The following is a 19,873-nucleotide window of genomic DNA, read 5'->3' on the forward strand; positions in this document are numbered from 1 at the left end:
TACGACAATTGACTTAGGTGATGGATGTTTCAGCAGAAACGTTGCATAGGAACCATGGGTCTTGTACTGGTTTTCAACTCTGCGTAGGATTTGTAGTGATGATGGTGGTTTATCCCATGTATCCTTCACCAGCTGAAACATGGGTGGTATTAGACTTAGGCTGAGTGGAGGGGTTTTATCTTGTTCCAGGTCATGGAAGACTAAATCTTTTTCTTGAGTGGGTGGTTCTTGTATGTCTAATTGTAGAACCTGGGCCATTCTGAGTATTAGTTGGGCATATGATGTATAAACCTCCGAAGCTGAGGGAGATGCCGATTGTGTTTCAATGATTTTCACCAATATGTGATGTGGGAGTAAGTATGTTCAATTGTGACTCTCCCGATGATGTGGAGGCTGAATTTTGTGATGATGAAGATGATTCAGAAGGAGAGCGATGTGATGTCCTACTGGGCATTTGCGGTATCAGATCATCAGCTGGATGTGTCGATGCCGATTGTGTTTCAATGTCATGAGGAAAAGGTCCTGTATACACTGTAGAAACATGTAAAGAGGAATTTTTAAAATTGTTTTGATTCTTTGCTGGTACCATAATTTCTGGTATCGCAGATCTTTTTCATGTTGACTTAGTTGGATGATGAGCTTGATCGGTTTGGTGTCAGTATTGGGTTGGTGATGGCGATCTGGATGGAGAATACCATGGTGGTGATGTATATCAAGCTCGTCTAGGCTCACTGTAATAGCTGTGATCTGGATACATGTGAGGATAGTATGGATCGTAGTAATGGTATCTATAGAAATAATCCAGTTTGGTAATGTAATGATGCGGTTCAGGATAATAATAATAATAATAACGTTCTCCATGTCGTGGCATGTATTGGATTGGAGAGACATGTCTCCATTTCTCTTTACGTTTTTGTGGTGAATGTGGAGGAGACTCTGAACCTGATTGTTGAGATACAAGCACCCACCCTGATGATCGAGGGCTGAAACAGGCCATGGCTGGGCTAGAAAGTGCTTCAGCCTGTGAATGGCCCAGGCTGAAGCACTTTCTAGCAACAAGCTGACTATTGATGGTGTCGCTTGTGCCAATGTCAAGGTCTGATCTTCTCTATCGGATGAGGCGGGTGCCTCTCTGGATGATCTTCCAATATTGGTGATGGAAGTGTGACATGTGGAGGTTTGATAATACAGTGGTGCCTCGCTTAGCGATCGCTCTGCTTAGCGACAAAATCTCTTAGCAACACATTTTTTGCGATCATCGCAAAGCAACCCTTTTTGCACAGCTGATCGGCAGTTTCAAAATGGCTGCTGAGAAAAACGTGGCCGCCTGCTGTTTTCTGGGACAGATTCCTCGCTTTAGAGGCAGCGAAAATGGCGGTGCAATGGAGGATCTTCACTGAACGGTGAGTTTTAAGCCCATAGGAACGCATTAATCACGTTTTAATGCATTTCTATGGGCTTTTTATTTTCGCATTTGACGTTTTCGTTTAGCAGCAATTTTTGCGGAACGAATTAACGTCGCAATGCGAGGCACCACTGTAGTTGATTTAGAGGTCTTCTTTGATTTCTTAGGTTTTACTTTGTTATTTTTCTTTCTAGCAGGATCCTTGGGATGAGTCTGGGCTCTCGAAGTGGACTCTTTCTGTCTGCTCTGAACCAACATCAGGCTAGATACCGAGCAGGCTGTTGGACTCAATATGGGCTGAGCTGACTCAGTTCGAGCTGGTTTCCTAGCTGATGGTGAGGTGACGACTTCCATCGTTGGATTAAGGGATCACTCCCAGAGGTAAGATCTGAGGAATTGAAGTCTGGCTTGTTTCTTTTTTTCATTCAGGACACGTTTGGGTTTGGTGTTGTTCTCCCAAACAAAATAAGCATTTATCGTGCCCATTGGTGAGCAGTATCTTATTTTGACAGATAACACACTGCTTAAATGGTCCTGGAGGGGCCATAAAAGTGGGGGAAAGGGGGGAAATGGCGTTGAGGGAAGGGGGGTAGGAAAAAATGTGGGAAAGCGAAAAAATGTTGTAAAAGGGATAAAATAAGGCTAATCACTACAGGGAGTAACTAACAATGAGGACAGAGCTTGTGCTCCAAGGGGGGGATGTCTCATTGTCATTTTTTTTAAAGCTCTAGAAACTTCCAAAATGTCCTGCGCAGGCGCAGAACAAACCCACATGTGAATTCACAGAGGCCATAAAGAAGAATAAGAGAACTGCTCACAGGAAAAATACACACTGAATTAGACTTTATTGAAGACTAATACTTGCTAACATGATTCTCCTTTTAACAGCAAGAAATGGGAAACTTGACAGGACTTGAGTTCATCTAAATGGAAGAACCAGTGCTGCAAAAGATGTAGGGGATTCAGGGAAAGAGGAAAGTACCCCTAGAAGTCTGGAAGTGATGTCCCTGGTGTCAGTAATGCAGAAACAGTAAGAAGGAGGTAAGCAGAGAGACCAAAATCATAAATGGACAATCTGCTTTTGTATATAACACTTGCCTGCTCTTGTCAGAACACGTGAATTTATTTAGACTTGGTTTTCCTCACAAGAATCTCTCTTTATTCTTCCACACTGTACAACCAAAATGTGAATAATAACCTCAGCTCAATACTCTTCTTCTTGGACCCTTGATTGATAGGAGGCTACAGCAGGGGGGAGCTGAACACTAAGCTGATTAAGAGGTAAATTCTGAATCACAGATACACATATCCCAGATCTTTTTCTAGTGATTTCTCTGTTCACCACCATGTGGGGGTTTAATGCTAGCTGCAATGAGTAACAGAGGTAGAAAAAAAAAAGCAGTAGAACAAAATTAAAGAAGCATCATTGGAAATAATCAGAACAGTACAGGTTATTTGACCTAACAGGGAGCCAGCCAGCCAATAGTGTCCCAATCTGTTTTTCTCTCTGTAACCTAAACACGGAATTCAAGTTCACCTCAGATTTAAGCAAACAAAAAAGGATGTTGCTAATCTACATAATTCACCTCTGTCCTTTTTCATACTGAAGTTGGAATTTTGCAAATGTTAGAGCCACATGAAAATACATAAACATAAAGTTGAATGTTTTTATCGTCAAGGTGCTAGACATCTGTGCTCAAGGCAAATAGCTACTCACTGTGAACAAGGAAGCAAAAATCTTTCCACATCAGCAACAAGGTGAGCTTTGTGAAACCTTCAGCATCGTATTCTACCACACCGCTATTAAAAAATAACACATACATATGATTTTAAACTATTGCTCATTAATGCTGTGCCATGTAATAGGATTACAACATGAGCTGAGATCAAACACGTCTTTCCGTAGGTATATCATCACAAGGCATAATGCTTTTCTTTCTCGTTTTCTTTTTTCGTGCAACAGGAGGAAAGTGAAACCAGGAATGTGCACTATCAAGCAGTCACTTTCTATAGGAGGGTCATTATTATCTCCTATATAGAGACCAAGCAACCTTCCTCTTCCTCTATTGGGTGGGCCATTTAGGCTGCATTATGCCCAAGGTGAATCTTTTTCTCCACATAAAACTGAGTCACATGCATTGGAAGATGTAAGCACTTAATAGAGAGGTTTTTCAAAAAGGAAAGCAAAGAATTCAAATAAGAAATTAAAGGAATAAATATACTAATTAAGGACAGCAGCAGAATTAAAACTTCAAAAGATGTTTTCAGCTCCAGTATATTATATAATTGTACTCTGTTCCGCAGGAAAGTACCTTTGTCAACCCAAAAATTCCACTTATATTTGAGGAGGTGGTAACCTCTATCTCAGTCTGTATCCCACCTAAACAGATGCCTCTTGCTTGCACTAAAAGGATAATTGCTACTGCTAAGCATGAAGTATTTTTCCCCAAGTCTGAATTGATCACAAATGAATAGAGGAATTTGGACCTGGATCCAAGTATTGCTTTTGTGTACAGAAGAGTTCCTTGATCAGACAGAGGCTCTTGCCAGTCAAAGGAGGGATGATTTTGCTTATTCCCTCTTTGCCACCACTGTCTCTCAATATTCTGCAACAGATTTGGACTCAGTGGAGAGGAGAATTGGTGAAAATCACCTCCCTGCCCACCAATGTTCTTCAAAGCAAATAAAGGGCTAATAGGGGCTGCCATCTTTAACATGTATACTTTGGATAGCGGCATTGAAGACAAGAGAGGATACACAGTTCTTGGTAAAAATGGCTTAGGAATAGTTAGTGATGCATCAACACTTACGTTCCAAAATGACTAAGGAAGGCTGCAATATATTCTCTCCTCTTGTGGTAACCCTGAATGACATACTGTACCTATAATAGGAAGACAGAAGGACATTTTTGAAGACAGGACAAAGATGAACCACAGTCCAAAATGTTCATTTTGGAGTATTTTATTAAGAAATACTGTTTACTCCCTATTAATAACATAATGTATGTATTTTCTATTTATACAATTTAGCAGAATGGGAATCTAGCACAATTTTAACACATATTCACTACAAAGAACTGGTAGATTATTAAATATATTTACATAAGATTTATTCAGTGTACAGTATTTGGCAATTCAACTTTCAACAAATTGTTTTAATCTTTAAGTTGCTATTGACTTTGTTCTTTTAACAGCAATGATTCATATACTAGATTTATGGAATTTCACACAGTGTAAGTCAGATGCTACAGATAATTTAGGTCAAACAAAAAGAAGTTATAGATTTCCCTAACATTTTGCTGTATAGCAAAGGGGCAATTTCAGCTTAGTGGAGTAAACTGAGATTTCCTATGCTAATTCTTAAGTGCATAAACTAGAAAACACTGAGTGCAAGCCAGCATAATGTCAATAACATGAAGATGTAGAGATATTGTTGGATGCAAATGTTCTAGACTATGGTGCCACAAACACAACTCTCCATTAATATACAAGAATAGTTCTATAGCATCATAGTAATAACTGAAAGAAAATGAATTATGCATGTGGTTCACATTGGCTGTGTTAATGTTGGATTACCTTGGCTGGCAAACAGCTGTACTAAATTACTTGAAATAACCATGATATAATCAGCGTTAGGAGCTACGTTACACCCTCTCAAAATAAAATAATTCTATTTATAAAATTGGATGCATTCCAGTTTATGAAGAAATGCTTACTTTGAAAGCTTTATGAGGGATTTAAAATGTCAGTCTGGAAATATAAAAAACAGATAAGCTAGGTTGTGCTTTTTTTAAAAAAAAATAAAGGTAGCTTTTAATATTTATTAAAGTTTTAAAACTTTTGTATTTGGAAAAACTAACTTAAAAGTCAGGTTGCTTACTTGTAACTTTGGTTCTTCTAGTGGTACTCTGTGAATTCACACAAATGGGTTATCCTGCGCCTGCACAGCAACGTCCGGAAGATTCTACAGCTTAAGAAAAAAGAGTCAATTAGCTCCCCCTGCGGGGTATATAAGCCCCGCCTCCTCCATCTTCCTTTCAGTTTCCTAATCCACCGTTACTGTAAACTAGATAAGCATGGTATCATAGAACGGTACCGTGATGGATAGAGGGGAGGAAGGGAGGGATGTGTGAATTCACAGAGTACCACTAGAAGAACCAAAGTTACAGGTAAGTAACCTAACTTTCTTCGTAGTGGTCTCTGTGAATGCACACAAATGGGTGAATAGCAAGCTGTACTCACCGGCAGGAGGGCCGTCACGGTATCATAGATGACAGTATCGCCCGTCCAAACGCTGCATCATTTTTGGCTCTGACATCCAGTCGGTAGTGTCTGGCAAACGTCAGAGGGGTAGCCCAGGTGGCTGCTTTGCAAATGTTCTGCAGTTGGACACCTTTAAATAGGGCTGTCGAGGTGGAAACTGCTCTGGTGGAATGTGCCTTTAAGCCCTCTGGAAGGGGTTTCTTGGCCAGCTGGTAAGCCAGATGAATGAGCTGAACAATCCACCATGATACTGATTGAGAAGAAGCAGGAGCACCTTTGTGTGGTCCGTAGTAACATAAGAAGAGACACGGAGAGCGTCGGATGGACTTGGTGCGGTGTAGGTAGAAGGCAAGGGCCCTTCTAACATCAAGAGAATGAAGTTTGCACTCCAGCGGAGTAGTTGGAGACGGGAAAAAGGTTGGGAGCACAACAGGCTGATTGACATGGAATTCTGACACCACTTTTGGTAGGAAGGAAATGTCCATGTATAAGGTAACTTTATCTGGGTGCATCTGCAGTTACAGAGGATCCGACCTTGGGGCAGCAATCTCGCTTGCTCGTCTGGCTGAAGTAATGGCTACAAGGAATGCTGTCTTCAAGGAAAGAGGTTTTTCAGAGCATGTAGCCATTGGTTCGAATGGAGGTTTATTTATTTATTTATTTATTCAATTTATATGCCGCCCACTCCACCCAGAGGTCTCTGGGCGGCTTACAATAATTTAGTTTTAGTAAGGGCCTCTAAGACCAGCGGAAGAGACCATTGGGGTGCAATGGTTTGGGAGGGTGGTCGTATGTTTTGGAGACCCTTTAAAAATCTTTTGAGTGTAGGGTCGGAAAAAAGCCTCGCAGAGTATGAACGAGGAGGCTGGTGTGCTACAATCGCTGAAATGTAAACTTTAAGCATGGAATGAGCAAGTCCCAAATTGAAGAGATGCAGCAGAAAGGTAAGTACCATGCGTAGAGAAGCTGGTACCATGGCCATGCCCTTAGACTGGGCAAACTTGGTAAATGCTTTCCATTTGCCTTCATATAAGAATGAGGCTGAGGGCTTTCATGCATGGTCTAGCACCTCGCGGAAGTGGGGGTTATCCTCCACGCCATCAGGTGAAGGGACCGAACATCGGGATGGAGGAGAGTCCCGTTGTTCTGCAACAGGAGGGACGGTATCTGAGGAAGGTGGTAAACTTTTTGTGCTGTGTCTGATAGGTAAGCGAACCATGGTTGCCTCGGCCACCAAGGGGTGATGAGGATTGTATCTGTACCGTACCGCATTATCATGGTCACAGTCCTGAGAAGCAGCGGTATTGGAGGAAACAGGTACGTTAGTTCCCCCGACCATGGTATGAGGAAGGCGTCTCCCAGGGAGGCGGCGTCCATGCCCGCCCTGGAGCAGTATCGGACACACTTGGTGTTGCGGTGGGACGCAAAAAGGTTCAGGGTGGGCTGTCCCCATCGTGCGCAGATATCGCGAAAGACCGTGTGGTTCAATGCCCACTCGTGCATCCTGGTAGGGAGCCTGCTCAGGTGGTCCAACAGAGAATTGTCCTTGGAAGCGATGTGGATCGCCTATGGGAAAACATCATGGGAGTGACACCATTTCCAAAACTTGATGGTCAGCTGGAGGAAACGCGGTGATCGCGTTCCACCTTGCCTGTTGATGTAGTGCATCACTGTGGTATTGTCCGTTACTAGTTGCACGGCATGGCCCTGGATGCAAGGGAGGAAGGATTGAAAAGCCTTCATGACGGCTAGCAGTTCTAGCTGGTTGATGTGCATGATCTTTTGGGTTGGGGTCCAAAGACCGTAAGCACGGAGGTTCTGGCAATGCACGCCCCAACCTGAGGGGCTGGCGTCGGTGACGACCTGTATGGACAGGTGAGGAGAGTGGAACGGTCTTCCCCATGACAGGTTGCTGGAGCTGGACCACCAGGCGAGGCACTGCGCGACCTGAGGAGGGATTCTCAACCTCTTGGACTACAGGTCTGTCACGGGATCGAACTGGGTGATGAACCACGAGTGCAGGGGTCTGAGTTCGAGTCTGGTGTACGGTACCACCGCGGTAGTGGATGCCATGAGCCCTAGAACATGTTGGATGTAGTGTGCTGTAAGTATGGCACACGGCTTGAGCTTGCGCACGGCTGCTTTGATCTTTCGAATCCGTTGTGGTGGAAGAAAGGCCTTTGTGCGAACAGAGTCCAAGGTTGCTCCTATGTAGGAGGCTACTTGAGAAGGTATGAGATTGGATTTTTTGCATTGATTTTTAGTCCTAATTTCCTTAGAATGGACAGGGTGAATCTCGTGGCCAAGAGCGCTTCATGATAGGATCGGGCCACCAGAAGCCAGTTGTCGATGTAAGGAAAGATTTTTAGCTTCTGGGTTCGTAGATACGCGACGACTGGTGCCATGCATTTTGTGAAAGTCCTGGGGGCCGTTGAAAGCCCGAACAGTAAGGCAGTGAATTGGAAGGTATTGTGATGGAACCGGAACCGGAGGGATTTTTGATGAGACGGATGGATGGAGATATGGAAATATGCATCCTGCAGATTGATGGTGACGAACCGGTTTCCCTGAGACAAGAGGGGAAGAATGGAGTCAAGGGTGAGCATACAGAATTTCTTGTGAATTATGTACCAGTTGAGGTCTCTTAAGTCCATGATGGGTCTTATGCCCCCATCATTCTTGGGGACTGCAAAGTAGTGTGAGAAAAATCCATCGGTACTGTCAGATGGAATTTGGATTATGGCCTTTTTAGATAACAGGGATGAGATTTCCAAATGCAGTGGCTTGGAAAAGGGAGTAGGCCTGATTGAATTTGGTGGAGGGATATGGAAAAATTCTATTCTATATCCATGTTGAATGATACTAAGGAACCACTTATCAGTAGTGATGTTTTTCCATTCTCGTAAGAATGGAGATAATCTTGTATAGGAGGTAGATTCATGAGAATTGCTTACCCCTATGCTGAGTCTTGCAAAAGGACTGCTTAGGGCTATGAAAGCATTGTTGCTTGAACAGCGGCGTAGGAGGCTGCTGAACTTGGTAAGTGCGGTCCTGCTGTTGCTTACTGTACCAAGAGGGCTGGGACTGAATAAACGATTGGTACTGTGGCTTTTTGTAGGCAAACTTTTGGTACCTATATGGCTGGTATGGTACGTAAGATTTCGCCGTCTTTCTCATCTTATGGATATTGTCCATAGTCTCATCAGTTTTAGAGTTGAATAGTCCCACAGCATCGAAGGGAAGTTCTTCGATTTGGTCTCTTCAAGGATGTTGGCTGTTCGAAGCCAAGCGTGGCGTCTAAAAGCAATGGCAGTCAGCATGGACTTAGAAGCGATGTCAGCTGTGTGTTTTGCAGCAAATCGCTGTTGCCTGGTAAGGGTGTTAGCCTCTTCATAAACGTTAAGGGCTTCTGCTTTTGCGGGATCAGGTAGTGATTGCAGTACTGGAACTATCCTGTCCCACAAGTGCTTCTGATGGCGCCCATGGCGGCCTGGTAGTTAGCAATTTTAATCAGCATTGCGGCGAACGAATACAGCTTCTTACCAAAGGTGTCGAATTTCTTTCCATCTTTGTCAACAGATGTAATTGATGATCTGGTACGGGATTTGTACTGAATAGTTTCGACCACAATGGAATTGGGTGAAGGATGCTTGGCCAGAAAGTCAGGGTCTGAACCGTGAGTCTTATAGTGGTGCTCAAGCTTGCGTGGCACCTGTAGCAATGTAGGAGGTTTGTCCCAAGAAGATTTTACCAGCTCAAACAGAGCAGGAATGAGACTGAAGCTAGGAGGAGAGGTTTTCTCCTATTCCATACCATGGAAGACAAGGTCCCATTCTTGTTGAGGGATTTGTGCATCAAGCTGTAGGGTTTTCGCTATCCGCATAATAAGGTGTGCATAAGATGAAAAGTCCTCTGACGAGGGCTGAGATAATGAGCCTTAGGCAGCAGTGTCAGAGGTGTCAGAGTCGGTGGACACTGTAGATGGATTAGACGACTGTGAGGCGATCGAAGGAGAACGCCTCCATACCACGTCTTCTGGTGCCATTTCCACATCCGATTGGGTGGACTGGGAGAAGGGCATGGTATCATGGGCATCAGGACCGGAGTAGAGCATCGTGGCTCAAACCAAAGAATGTCCTCCACTGTACTTAGCATGCTTGGGAAGTGCTGTAGGTACTGTGGGAAATTGCCTCTTATGAGATGGTGCTCGAGGTGTAGAAAATTCCTGTTGAGTATGTGGCTGACACGGGATAGAGGAAGCCATGGTATGATGCCACGGTACTTGTGCCTGCGGCTCTGGCTGGTAGGCGTAGCCTGGGTACGGGCACGGTTGGAACGGAGCATAAAAAGAGAGGCCAAACTGTGGTAGTCCTTGCGGACGGTACCCATCGCCTCCATCCCGAGGCTGGTACGGAGCAATATTTTTATGCTTCGCGGTACACTTCCTAGGAGTTTCATTATCAGACTCCCGTTCAGATGGAAACTCTGTATCAGCCCGCCCTGAGTATCGAGGGCTTGAATGGGCAACGGCCCGGCTGGCGTCTGGCTCAGCCTCAAATCGGCCCGAGTTTGGTAGCATGCACATATGTTCCTGAGCCACCTGGGTTAAAGGAATGTGCTCCTCTGTATCAGAGAGTCCAAATGCTTCCCTCGAAGACTCCTCAAACAATATCAAAGGAGCAGGAGGAGGTACAACAGGCAACTTGGCCGGTTTCTTCGCTCTCTTAGGCTTATCGGTAGCCTTCTTTTTTGCAGGGTGTGAAGGCGGTTTGGCTTTTGGCGGTTTGGAAGCGTCCTTAGCCTTAACCAGCACAGAGACGGTAAGCAGCAGTTGGTCTGCCGAAGAGTCCTGTTTAGAAGCCTCAGCACACAGAGGGGACAGTGCTGTGAGGGAGGCGCTTTCCATGTTTGGAGACAGAGTCTTTCATAAAGGAAAGCTCGAAGTCTTTGGCGCCTCAGCTTAATTGCTTGCTTTGAAAAACCTTTGCAAGCAGAGCAAGACTGATCTTTGTGCGATTCTCCAAGACAAAACAAGCATTTACTGTGTCCATCTGATAAAGGGATTTTTTGGGAGCAGACGACACACTGCTTGAAGCCCCGAGGGGCCATAAACAAAAAAGAAAAAGGGGGAGGGATCGTTGATCGATGGGGGGAAAAAACGCGATAAAACAAAGAAGCAACTTAAAATCAGCAAGTTCTGTTGAATAACCATTAAAGTAAGATAAAGTAAATAATAAAACAAGAGAAAAAGATAGCTAGCTAGCTAAGTACTTAACGGTCTGTAGCTCTGCTCTTCCTACGTCCTACAGGAACGGCGGAAAAAGAGGAACTGAAAGGAAGATGGAGGAGGCGGGGCTTATATACCCCGTGGGCGGAGCTAATTGACTCTTTTTTCTTAAGTTCTAGAATCTTCTGGACGTTCCTGCGCAGGCGCAGGATAACCCATTTGTGTGCATTCACAGAACATAGAGCTACAACAAAATCAGTTTTAAAGATAGACTCCAACATAATTATAGAAATGCATTTGAAAATTTTTTCCTAAACATGTAATTTATGGACTTCCTCTAAACATGATTTAAACTGGAATAAAAGATAAATCTGAAGTAATTGACGAGATTGCCGACTGCTCTGACTTCAGGTTACTGTCTGAAAATCTGTTAAAGCAGAGATCTAAAAGAATGTGCATATCTCCTCATACTTCTGGTAGCAGTCCCCCCTCCCAAATCCACTTCTAGATGTTGGGGTATCTACTAATGTGGTATTCCAATAAACACAACAGACTGCCTCCAGATAAAATCAGCAACCTGTTCGTAGATATGAACCACTTTGGATTCTGCCCTAAATCAAAGAAATTTCAGATTCATTGTACACTTATATGCATAATTTCTTTGCCTGTAGCACTTATAGTGGGAGGGGGGAGGGAAGCAAAAAATTAGATGCTTGCCCTTGTTTATATTTATAACTCTAAATCCTGATGTACAATCTGGGATGTGCACCACATGTTTGGGATGACAACACTTATAATCCTTGATTACTGACCATGCTAAGGAAATTTTAATTCAAAATATTTAGAGGGCATAAGATTTTGCACTGGTGTCCTGGGCAGATAACTTCACAACTACAGTTTTCTATTTATTTTAAATTATTTAATAACAAGAACAACAACAATCTTTGAACCTTATGGGTCACCAAGTCCAGCCCATGTCAAAGAGGCACAGTGGGGAATTGAGCTCTCAACCTCTGGCTCCGCAGTCAGAGACTTAAACCGCAGAGTTATCCATCATTTTAGGGTACCTTATGTACTTTGGATTGATACTGACATTTGTTGTACAATTTGACATAAGCACTGTTTCTTAAAACAAGGAGAGAAAATACATCTGATTCCAGAAACTGCTACTATTCTAACAGAATACACTGCTTTCCTTTGCCCATACTGTTAACCAGCAGAAAAATAAAATAATGTGTCTGGGATCCAAATTGCTATGACAAACTGTGGAAAAACTGAGCTTCCACCTTTAATAGCATCACGTCACATTATAAACTGCATTTGAGCTTCTATTAATTTGAAATGCAAGTTGTGTTCACAAGCTTGAAGCCCCCTTAGATCACACAATTTATTTCTTATAAATATACAGTTGTTTAGTTCTTAAGGACTCTGCACTTTAATTCACATCTATTTATGTGTTACCTTGTTTGTTAAGAGCTGGCATACTTGTGGCACATAATCAATGAGGCAGGCTCCACCAGGAAAAGCAGGGATATGAAGGGCTGAAGATCCTCCAAGAGCACTAGAAAGATACATTCATTTATTATCAGATATCACTTCTGGGATTCCAATAAAGCACATTCACTTTTCAAATGTCTTATTAAGAACATGAACTACCCATATACTCTCTCTATATTAAATGAGACTACCGTATTTGTCGGCATATAAGATGACTTTTCTGGCTCCAAAAACATGCTTCCAAGTGAGGGGGTCGTCTTATATGCCGGGTGCACTTCAATTGGGCCAGGAAGGAGCTGCCACCGCCGTTGAGTGAGTGACGCGGGGCTGTGCCGGCCAGTGAGGAAGGCAGGCAGGCAGTCAGTCGGTCCGGACGGAGGGAGGGAAGCAGAGCCGGCCATGCCTGAGCGGCCAGAGCCCGCCGCCGGGCTGCCCGCCACACCGTGCCGCTGAGCCAGGTGCCCGCTCGTCCACCTGCCACTGGATAGCCTCTTCCCCTCCTCTCCTCCTCGCTGGCCATGAACTTCCAGGGCGGGCCCAGGCGGAGCCCCGGGCAGCCGCCAGCGGCACCGCAGCAGAGCCATCCACTCTATATTTTGAGTGGAAATGTTGGGGGGTTGTCTTATATGCTCAGTCGTCTTGTATGCTGGCAAATACAGTATATAGTAACACTGTATTATGTAAGTTTGTATTACTTATTGCCACTATATTAATGCTACATCACACATATAAAACAATGTACTTTAGTATTCTGTTAATGCAAAGTACAATACAATGCATATTATGTATAGAAGAATCAGACTTAAATATACACTTAGTGATGAAAATCACTTATTATCTTTGGGTGAGTCTCCTTCTACCTATCCTTCCCACACACATATGCTGTGAGGATAACATGATTAAGAATCTATTTTTTAATTTCTCCTTAGCCTTAGGATAAGATACAAAATAAATTTAATTTAATTTAATTTAATTACACACTAAACTTTTTATGATGGAGGGAACTCAGAAGGTTTGGCATTCAAAGCATATGCCCTTTCACTGAGCCACTTCAGAACTGTTCCCCCCTTCTTTACCGTCCTATACTCTCTCACCTCCTATTCTACGGCACTAAATGAAGCTTTAAAAATGCCTGGACCAACCCATTATACAAATTGTAATGGCTTTAACCTCTGTTTGTGGAACACTAGCAAGCTAAACATGCAGATCAGAAGGATCTATGTGTCTGGCAGAGATTGACTATAATTTCTTTACCATTAAAATAAGCATCCTGGTCACTCAAATTTTCAAAGAAATATCCTAATCTGATATTTTATAAAGATACTAGTAACATTTTTTCAGTGCTGGAATTCTAAAAAAAGTTATCCAAGTTTTTTGGTTCACTCTTAAAAAAAAATTTTTTTTCCCACACTGTCCGTGTTTTAAGCTTTCAACAGGCTTGCAAACTGTTTCAAACCAGCAAGTTCACCAACTTCTGGTAATATCAAGATGGACATCATGGAAGAAAATACATTGACTCTCTCAAGTACAGAGATAATTAAATTTATGGCAAACAATGAGGAAAGTCAGGTAACTTCTACTTATTCTCACACCCCATGGAAATAAAGAATATTAGACAATGAAGAAATTGAAGAGAAATATTGACATTTTCTATGTTTTGATAAAATATGTCATCAACAAAATAAGACATTTTGTAAATTGTATGGTTAATAACAAAATCCTGTATGTTGAAGATAATGCTTCTCACTATTCATTATTCATAGTGCAAATACAGTGGTGCCTCGCTAGACAGTTACCCCGCATGACAGTTTTTTCACTAGACTATAGTGATTCGCAGAACAGTGATTCCTATGGTGGAATTTTGTTGGACAATGTTTGGTCTGTGCTTCGCAAATCAATTTTCGCTAGACAACAATTTTGACACCTCCCTCCATGCTCGCAAAACGGGTGTTTTCAGGACCTAAGCTTTGCAAGAAAGCTTTTTAAACAGCTGATTGGCAGTTCGCAAAGCGGCTTTCCTATGGCCGATCTTCGCTAGACAACGACGATTCTTCACCATTGGAACACATTAAATATGCATTCCAATGGGGAAATGCTTTTCGCTGACAATGATTTCGCTAAACAGCGATTTCAGTGGAATGGATTATCATCGTCTAGCCAGGTGCCACTGTAGCTGCAAAAACGTTTGCTAGACTTTTCGGCCTGACATATTTTTAAAAGGTAAATTCCTTCATTGGAAACCATTCTGGCAAAGCAACATGACAAAAACTGCAGGTTGAGGTAGCTGAGGAACCTGGTGTCAATCCCTGCAACAGTGACAAAGAAAGGGAGGGTGGGGAGGAACCAAAATTTCTAATCTCTAAATTAGAATCCCACTCCAATTTCATTCCTGTCTCCCACTGTGAGAAGAATAGGATGAAGAGAGTGCAGTTCAAATTTGTAGCATTTACAGTTATTTAGTCTCAAACTGTTTATACACATTACACCTGATCTTAGGTAAAGGCTGAGAAGCAATACTATAGATCAGCAGTCCCCAACCTTTTTAGCCCCGCGGACCGGTTGGGGAAGGCAGGGCAGCCCCCTGTGCTTGTGTGCAAGCACGAAGGCATGTTTGTGTGCTTGTGCGCATTGGTGAACTGCAGCACAGCGCTCATGTGGGCGCGTGCACACTTGTGCACATGCACAAAGGGTGGTGCGGCACTACTGCGGGTGTGCTTGTGCACATGTGCTAAGGGTGGCGCAGTGCTCATGCAGGTGCGCGCACTCGCACGCAGGCACAAGCAGGCTGTGGAGGGGAGTGCATGCAGGGGTGGGGGGGAGGCCTTTCTCCATGGCCCGGTCGGGCTCAGGCCATTGACCGGCATCGGGCCACGGACCGGGGGTTGGGGATCTCTGCTATAGACTAATGTTTTTTTATCATAAAAGACAACAGAGGAATTAAAAGAAATCAATAGACATGGTGTATAAACATATATGGAGCACCAATTCATTACTACTAATTACTATGCAGATGGATGAAACCAAACTAAACAAACAGTACACCAATCAATTTGTGATCAATTACATTTTCATTTTAAAACATTTCTGAAGGAAGCAATCTCTCTTTATATTATTCTTATATTAAACCTCACCTTTTTAGCAAGAGAATTCTTCTTAAGATTCTGCTTGCAAACTGCAGTTTTTATAAGTTCTCGTACTAGTTCCCATTCCCACTTGTATTAATCAAAAGACCCATTTTAAATTAATAATTTTAAAATAAATTAATCTAACCTATTAAGTATTTCAATATTAATTTTGTTCTATGAAAAGCCCGAGGCAATGAATAGGATTAAGAAGCAATAACCTAATTGAATTACAGTTATTGACCAAGCAATACAGTAAATTCACAGCTAGAGCAATCTAAAAACCAAGACAGACTGAATTGAACTTGCTTTTAATAGGAATGTTCTGGAATGGAATGGATTGCCAGTTTCTATTGGGAAACCAAGTCAAATATCTGGTGAACTAAAAAGCAAATTACTGTATTTTTCTGTGTACACGACCCCTCCAATGTATAAAACGGCCCCCTAATTTTGACCCTTGATGGAGGCGGGGGAGCAGTTAATGGGCAACTGCTCCTCTGCCTCCATCTCCTGCTGCTGCTTCCTCTGATGCCCGATCACCTCCTCCAGTGCGACTGCTGGGGCTCACCTCTAGCTCATGTTGCCATCTTGTCCCCTGCCCTATGGAGATGATAGCTAGAGGTGGTAATCCAGCAGCGGCAGCAGGAAGAGGCGCGTGAGTGCTTGTTTGCCTCTGCTTCCTGCTGCCTCTGCCACCAGAGGGGACAAGGCCGGCGACATGAGATGAGCCTGTCAGTCCCACTGGAGGTGGTGATCAGGCAGACGGGGGAGGCAGCAGCAAGAGGCGCCCGAGCGTGTGTGGATGCTCCTTCGCCTCTGTCTCCTGCTGCTGCTGCCTCGGCCACCGGAGGGGACAAGCCATGAGCTCTGGAAGAGGCAATTAGGCAGCAGCAGCAAGAGGTGACCGAGTGCGCATGCGACTGCCTCCTTCCGTTTATAAAACGACCCTCAGTTTTCCTCTAATTATTTTAGGAAAAAGTGTTGTTTTTGATACACGGAAAAATATGGTATATTCTTTCTGAGCCATATCTTATAGGTCCATCCAAAGGGCTAGTATAGCCTGAAGTTAATTATGTACAAAGGGTTATGGGAAATATAATACTTTGATTTCTATTACGTTAGTAACACTAAAATACCAATGCTATGCTTCCCAAAAACTAAATCAGCCTTGCTGGTGACTCTTCAGAAGACAACAGTGATAAATGAAAAGATTCTCTAGAATAGATGATGATAATTTTCTTGTTGAGCTATAGAATCATACCTGTGATCAGATTTCCTTACTTCTTTGCTTTTCTTTGCTATCACCCAATTTTCCCCTCTAATATTTGGATCTGTAAAACAAATCCAGGATATTCTGTTTTTCCTAGTGTAAATCATTTTCCTGCATTTTATTTGCTGACTGCCTTAAGACACACTCACAAATTACTATATTTGTGGTTATCCTTTTAGCCAGTGTTTTTTGTACACTTTAAATCTTGGCAAATAAAAAAAAATGCAAGTTGCTAGGAGGGACAGATCAAAAAGTCTGTACGTCACAGTTCCCACTTGATTAAATTTCATTTCGTTAAATTGATTTCACAGACCAATGTAAAAAGAGCAGGATGCTCTATAGAAGTCTTTTAGCTGCATAGCTATGTTCTTGATGCAAAAATTGCAAATGAAGTGACTTGACTTTCTTCCCCACAAACATGTTAAAATAACATTTTAGTAATCTGTCAAGAGCTCCTTGAGTAGTTTCTATTTTTCATGCACACTGTTATTTAAAGAGTTTCTTTATTTTTGGACCAAGATCCAGATTCAAATCCTCACTCAGCCATGAAGCTAAGTAGCCCGGTGATCATTCTAGCTTTCATCCAGGCTCTACCTTCTGCACAAAGTGTCATATACTGCTATACAGCATATGACACTTTTATATCTTGAGAAAATGGTGAAACACAAATATGAAGTGCAAATATGCTCATGTCTACAATTGTGCAACTTTGCTAATTATCACTGCCTTTCCCTCAGCTACTGCATCACCATTTCTTCTTACCAAATTTTGTGTCATAAAATATTTGAAAGGCCTGAAACTGGACCCTTGTTGCATGAAAAAAGCTATTGCCCCTCTCAAATTATCATTGAAAACAATGTTTTATAATGGTACTCAATGTCCAGTCCACTGAATGGCCCAGCAAACTGGGTATTTGGTGCAGAGTAAGAGGTCAGAAGTCCTTTGACATTGGCTCATGGGAGAAGAGCCAGTATGTGAAGCCCTGGGCAAACCACACAGTCTTACAGCTGTGTAGTTTCTCCAGGGAAGGAGAAAGATAAATATCTTCCAAGTTCTCTATACCTACAAAATCTTGGAAATGGTTGCCATTAAGTCTGAATCACTTTGATGGCATGTTATTGCTGATTCTGCTGATGATCTATGTCCATTTTCTACCATTGCCTTAACTAAAGGATTTGTAGTTTTCCAGAAAAAGAAATTTTTGCATAAGGGAAGTTTTCACAGGTGGCAGGCATGTCAGTTTGTTGCAGCAAAAACAACAAAGAATCTTTTGACACCTTCAAAACACAACAATTTTGTCAGGCATAAGCTTTCATGGAATGCAGCTCACTTCATCAGAAGGAATGCTTGCTTCTGCTTACTTTCTCAGGACCAGTGGAGAAGCCAATAAAGTAGCATGTGCACCTAACCTCCTAGAAGAGGTAGGAAGAAGCCAGGACAATGGGAAGTTGGAGTCTTCTGCTCATACTCTCATCTTCTCTCTCTTACCCAAACAAAGTGTTAGGGGAAATACATTAATACTTCTTTAATTCAATGCCCTCCAGCTGTTTTGATACAACTTCCATCATTTCCCAATCACTGGCTATTCAGGCTAAAGCCGATGGGGCTTACAGCTCAAAACATCTATAGGGCACCATGCAAAGGAAGACTGTACAAGTTAATAAGCTGTTGGTTGCTTTCTTATGTCAGAAGCCAACCCTCACCTAGTTAAGACTGTTCTGGTTGCTACATTACAAATGCTAATATTTGGTTTTCAAAGTTACAGGTGGCCATACGCACACACATAACCAAAACATTTGCATTCTCAAAATAACTGCATTTTGCATTCATGCAAAATGCCACCTCTTTTTTGTCTTCCTTCAACAGAAGCAGCTTACTTAGGGAAGATTGGAATAGTGTTATTCAAAACATGAGACAGGCCTTTCTTGGGACACAAAGCCTGTTGCCAATAAAGCATTTGCTTTTTTTGATCTTTCCTACTATATGTCTTTTTGAAGACAGCAGACAGTGAGCCAGTCCTGCCTAAGCACTAAATTCTGTGCAAAATTTTTAATTATTAGTTCTTGGGTGCCTATAATTAAGTAGGCACTGCACATAAATAAAGAGACAGACTCTGGACTGAGGAATTCCAGCTAAAACCAGAAACAGATGGTTGCTGTAACCAACTTACACAAGCATCCACTCTTGTGACTCAGTATACCAAGGAAAGAGCTCATAGCAGGTCATTTTTTTCTCCATGAGATTTACTAGTTACTTCTGTGCTTAAGCCAATTTTTATTTATTTCATTTATTTACATGGTGAAAAACACAATGAATTGTTGAAGCAAGAATATGAAATAAAATAAATATTAATAATATTAATATAATATTAGTTGATCCTTGAAGTGACAAAAAAGCAAAGATTAAGGACTCTGTTGGTGTTTGGGGTTTATAAAGTATGTCTTCTGGCATTTTTAAATGGTGGGAAAAAGCAGGTACTGTATATTTATGTACTGAATGAAGTGATAAGTGGAAAGCAAACATGAGTAAGTGAGTGGCAACTGGCTAAAGTATTACCTTATTCATCTAAAATCCTTAAGGAAGATTCAGCTAAAAGGCCAAGTCACTTGCTGTACAGAATAACAACAACGGTGGTCTTGCAGAATCAGAAGATCCAAGAGTTGCCAGTTTAAAAAAACATGTGGAGGAGCTGCATAAGCCAAATGAAGGCTGCAAGGTATATGTAAGTAGATGGCTTTGCACTAGATAACAATATGCTACTTTCCCCCCTTGTAGCCAACAGGTAGGAGAAAGGTTAGTAAGCACAGACCAATATGCAAAGGTAGCCAAGACAAACTTTGAGAAAAGACAAAAATATTCTCTATGCAAAGTCTCTAGAATTTCTGATGCACTCCAACAGTGAACATCACACTCACATGGTGAAAAGCACAATGAATTGTTGAAGCAAGAATCTGAAATTAGAAATTATTAATATTTGGGACTGAAATCCTTTGTGACAAAATGCTGCAACATCAATATCATATATTATGCAAACTGTTGTGGCAAGTAAAGTCTTTCTTGCCCCATCATGAATCTCCCAAAGGCCTCCCC

The 19,873-nt window shown here is 42.3% G+C and overlaps 1 protein-coding gene across 9 annotated transcripts in view; it reads right to left on the reverse strand.

The window, feature by feature from the left end:
* The window catches only part of BABAM2 (BRISC and BRCA1 A complex member 2), a 226,112-nt gene that overhangs the window by 52,028 nt on the left and 154,211 nt on the right, over positions 1 to 19,873 (reverse strand). For all 9 annotated transcript variants that reach the window (XM_020793128.3, XM_020793131.3, XM_020793130.3 and 6 more), the window contains exons 8-10: positions 12,356 to 12,455; positions 4,216 to 4,286; positions 3,123 to 3,205 (exon numbers count right to left, since the gene is read on the reverse strand). In XM_020793128.3, the coding sequence (XP_020648787.1) occupies positions 3,123 to 3,205; positions 4,216 to 4,286; positions 12,356 to 12,455 (254 nt within the window). The remainder of the gene's footprint in view (positions 1 to 3,122; positions 3,206 to 4,215; positions 4,287 to 12,355; positions 12,456 to 19,873) is intronic.

This window comes from Pogona vitticeps, chromosome 1 (genome assembly GCF_051106095.1).
Source record: "Pogona vitticeps strain Pit_001003342236 chromosome 1, PviZW2.1, whole genome shotgun sequence".
Classification (NCBI taxonomy): Eukaryota; Metazoa; Chordata; class Lepidosauria; order Squamata; family Agamidae; genus Pogona; species Pogona vitticeps.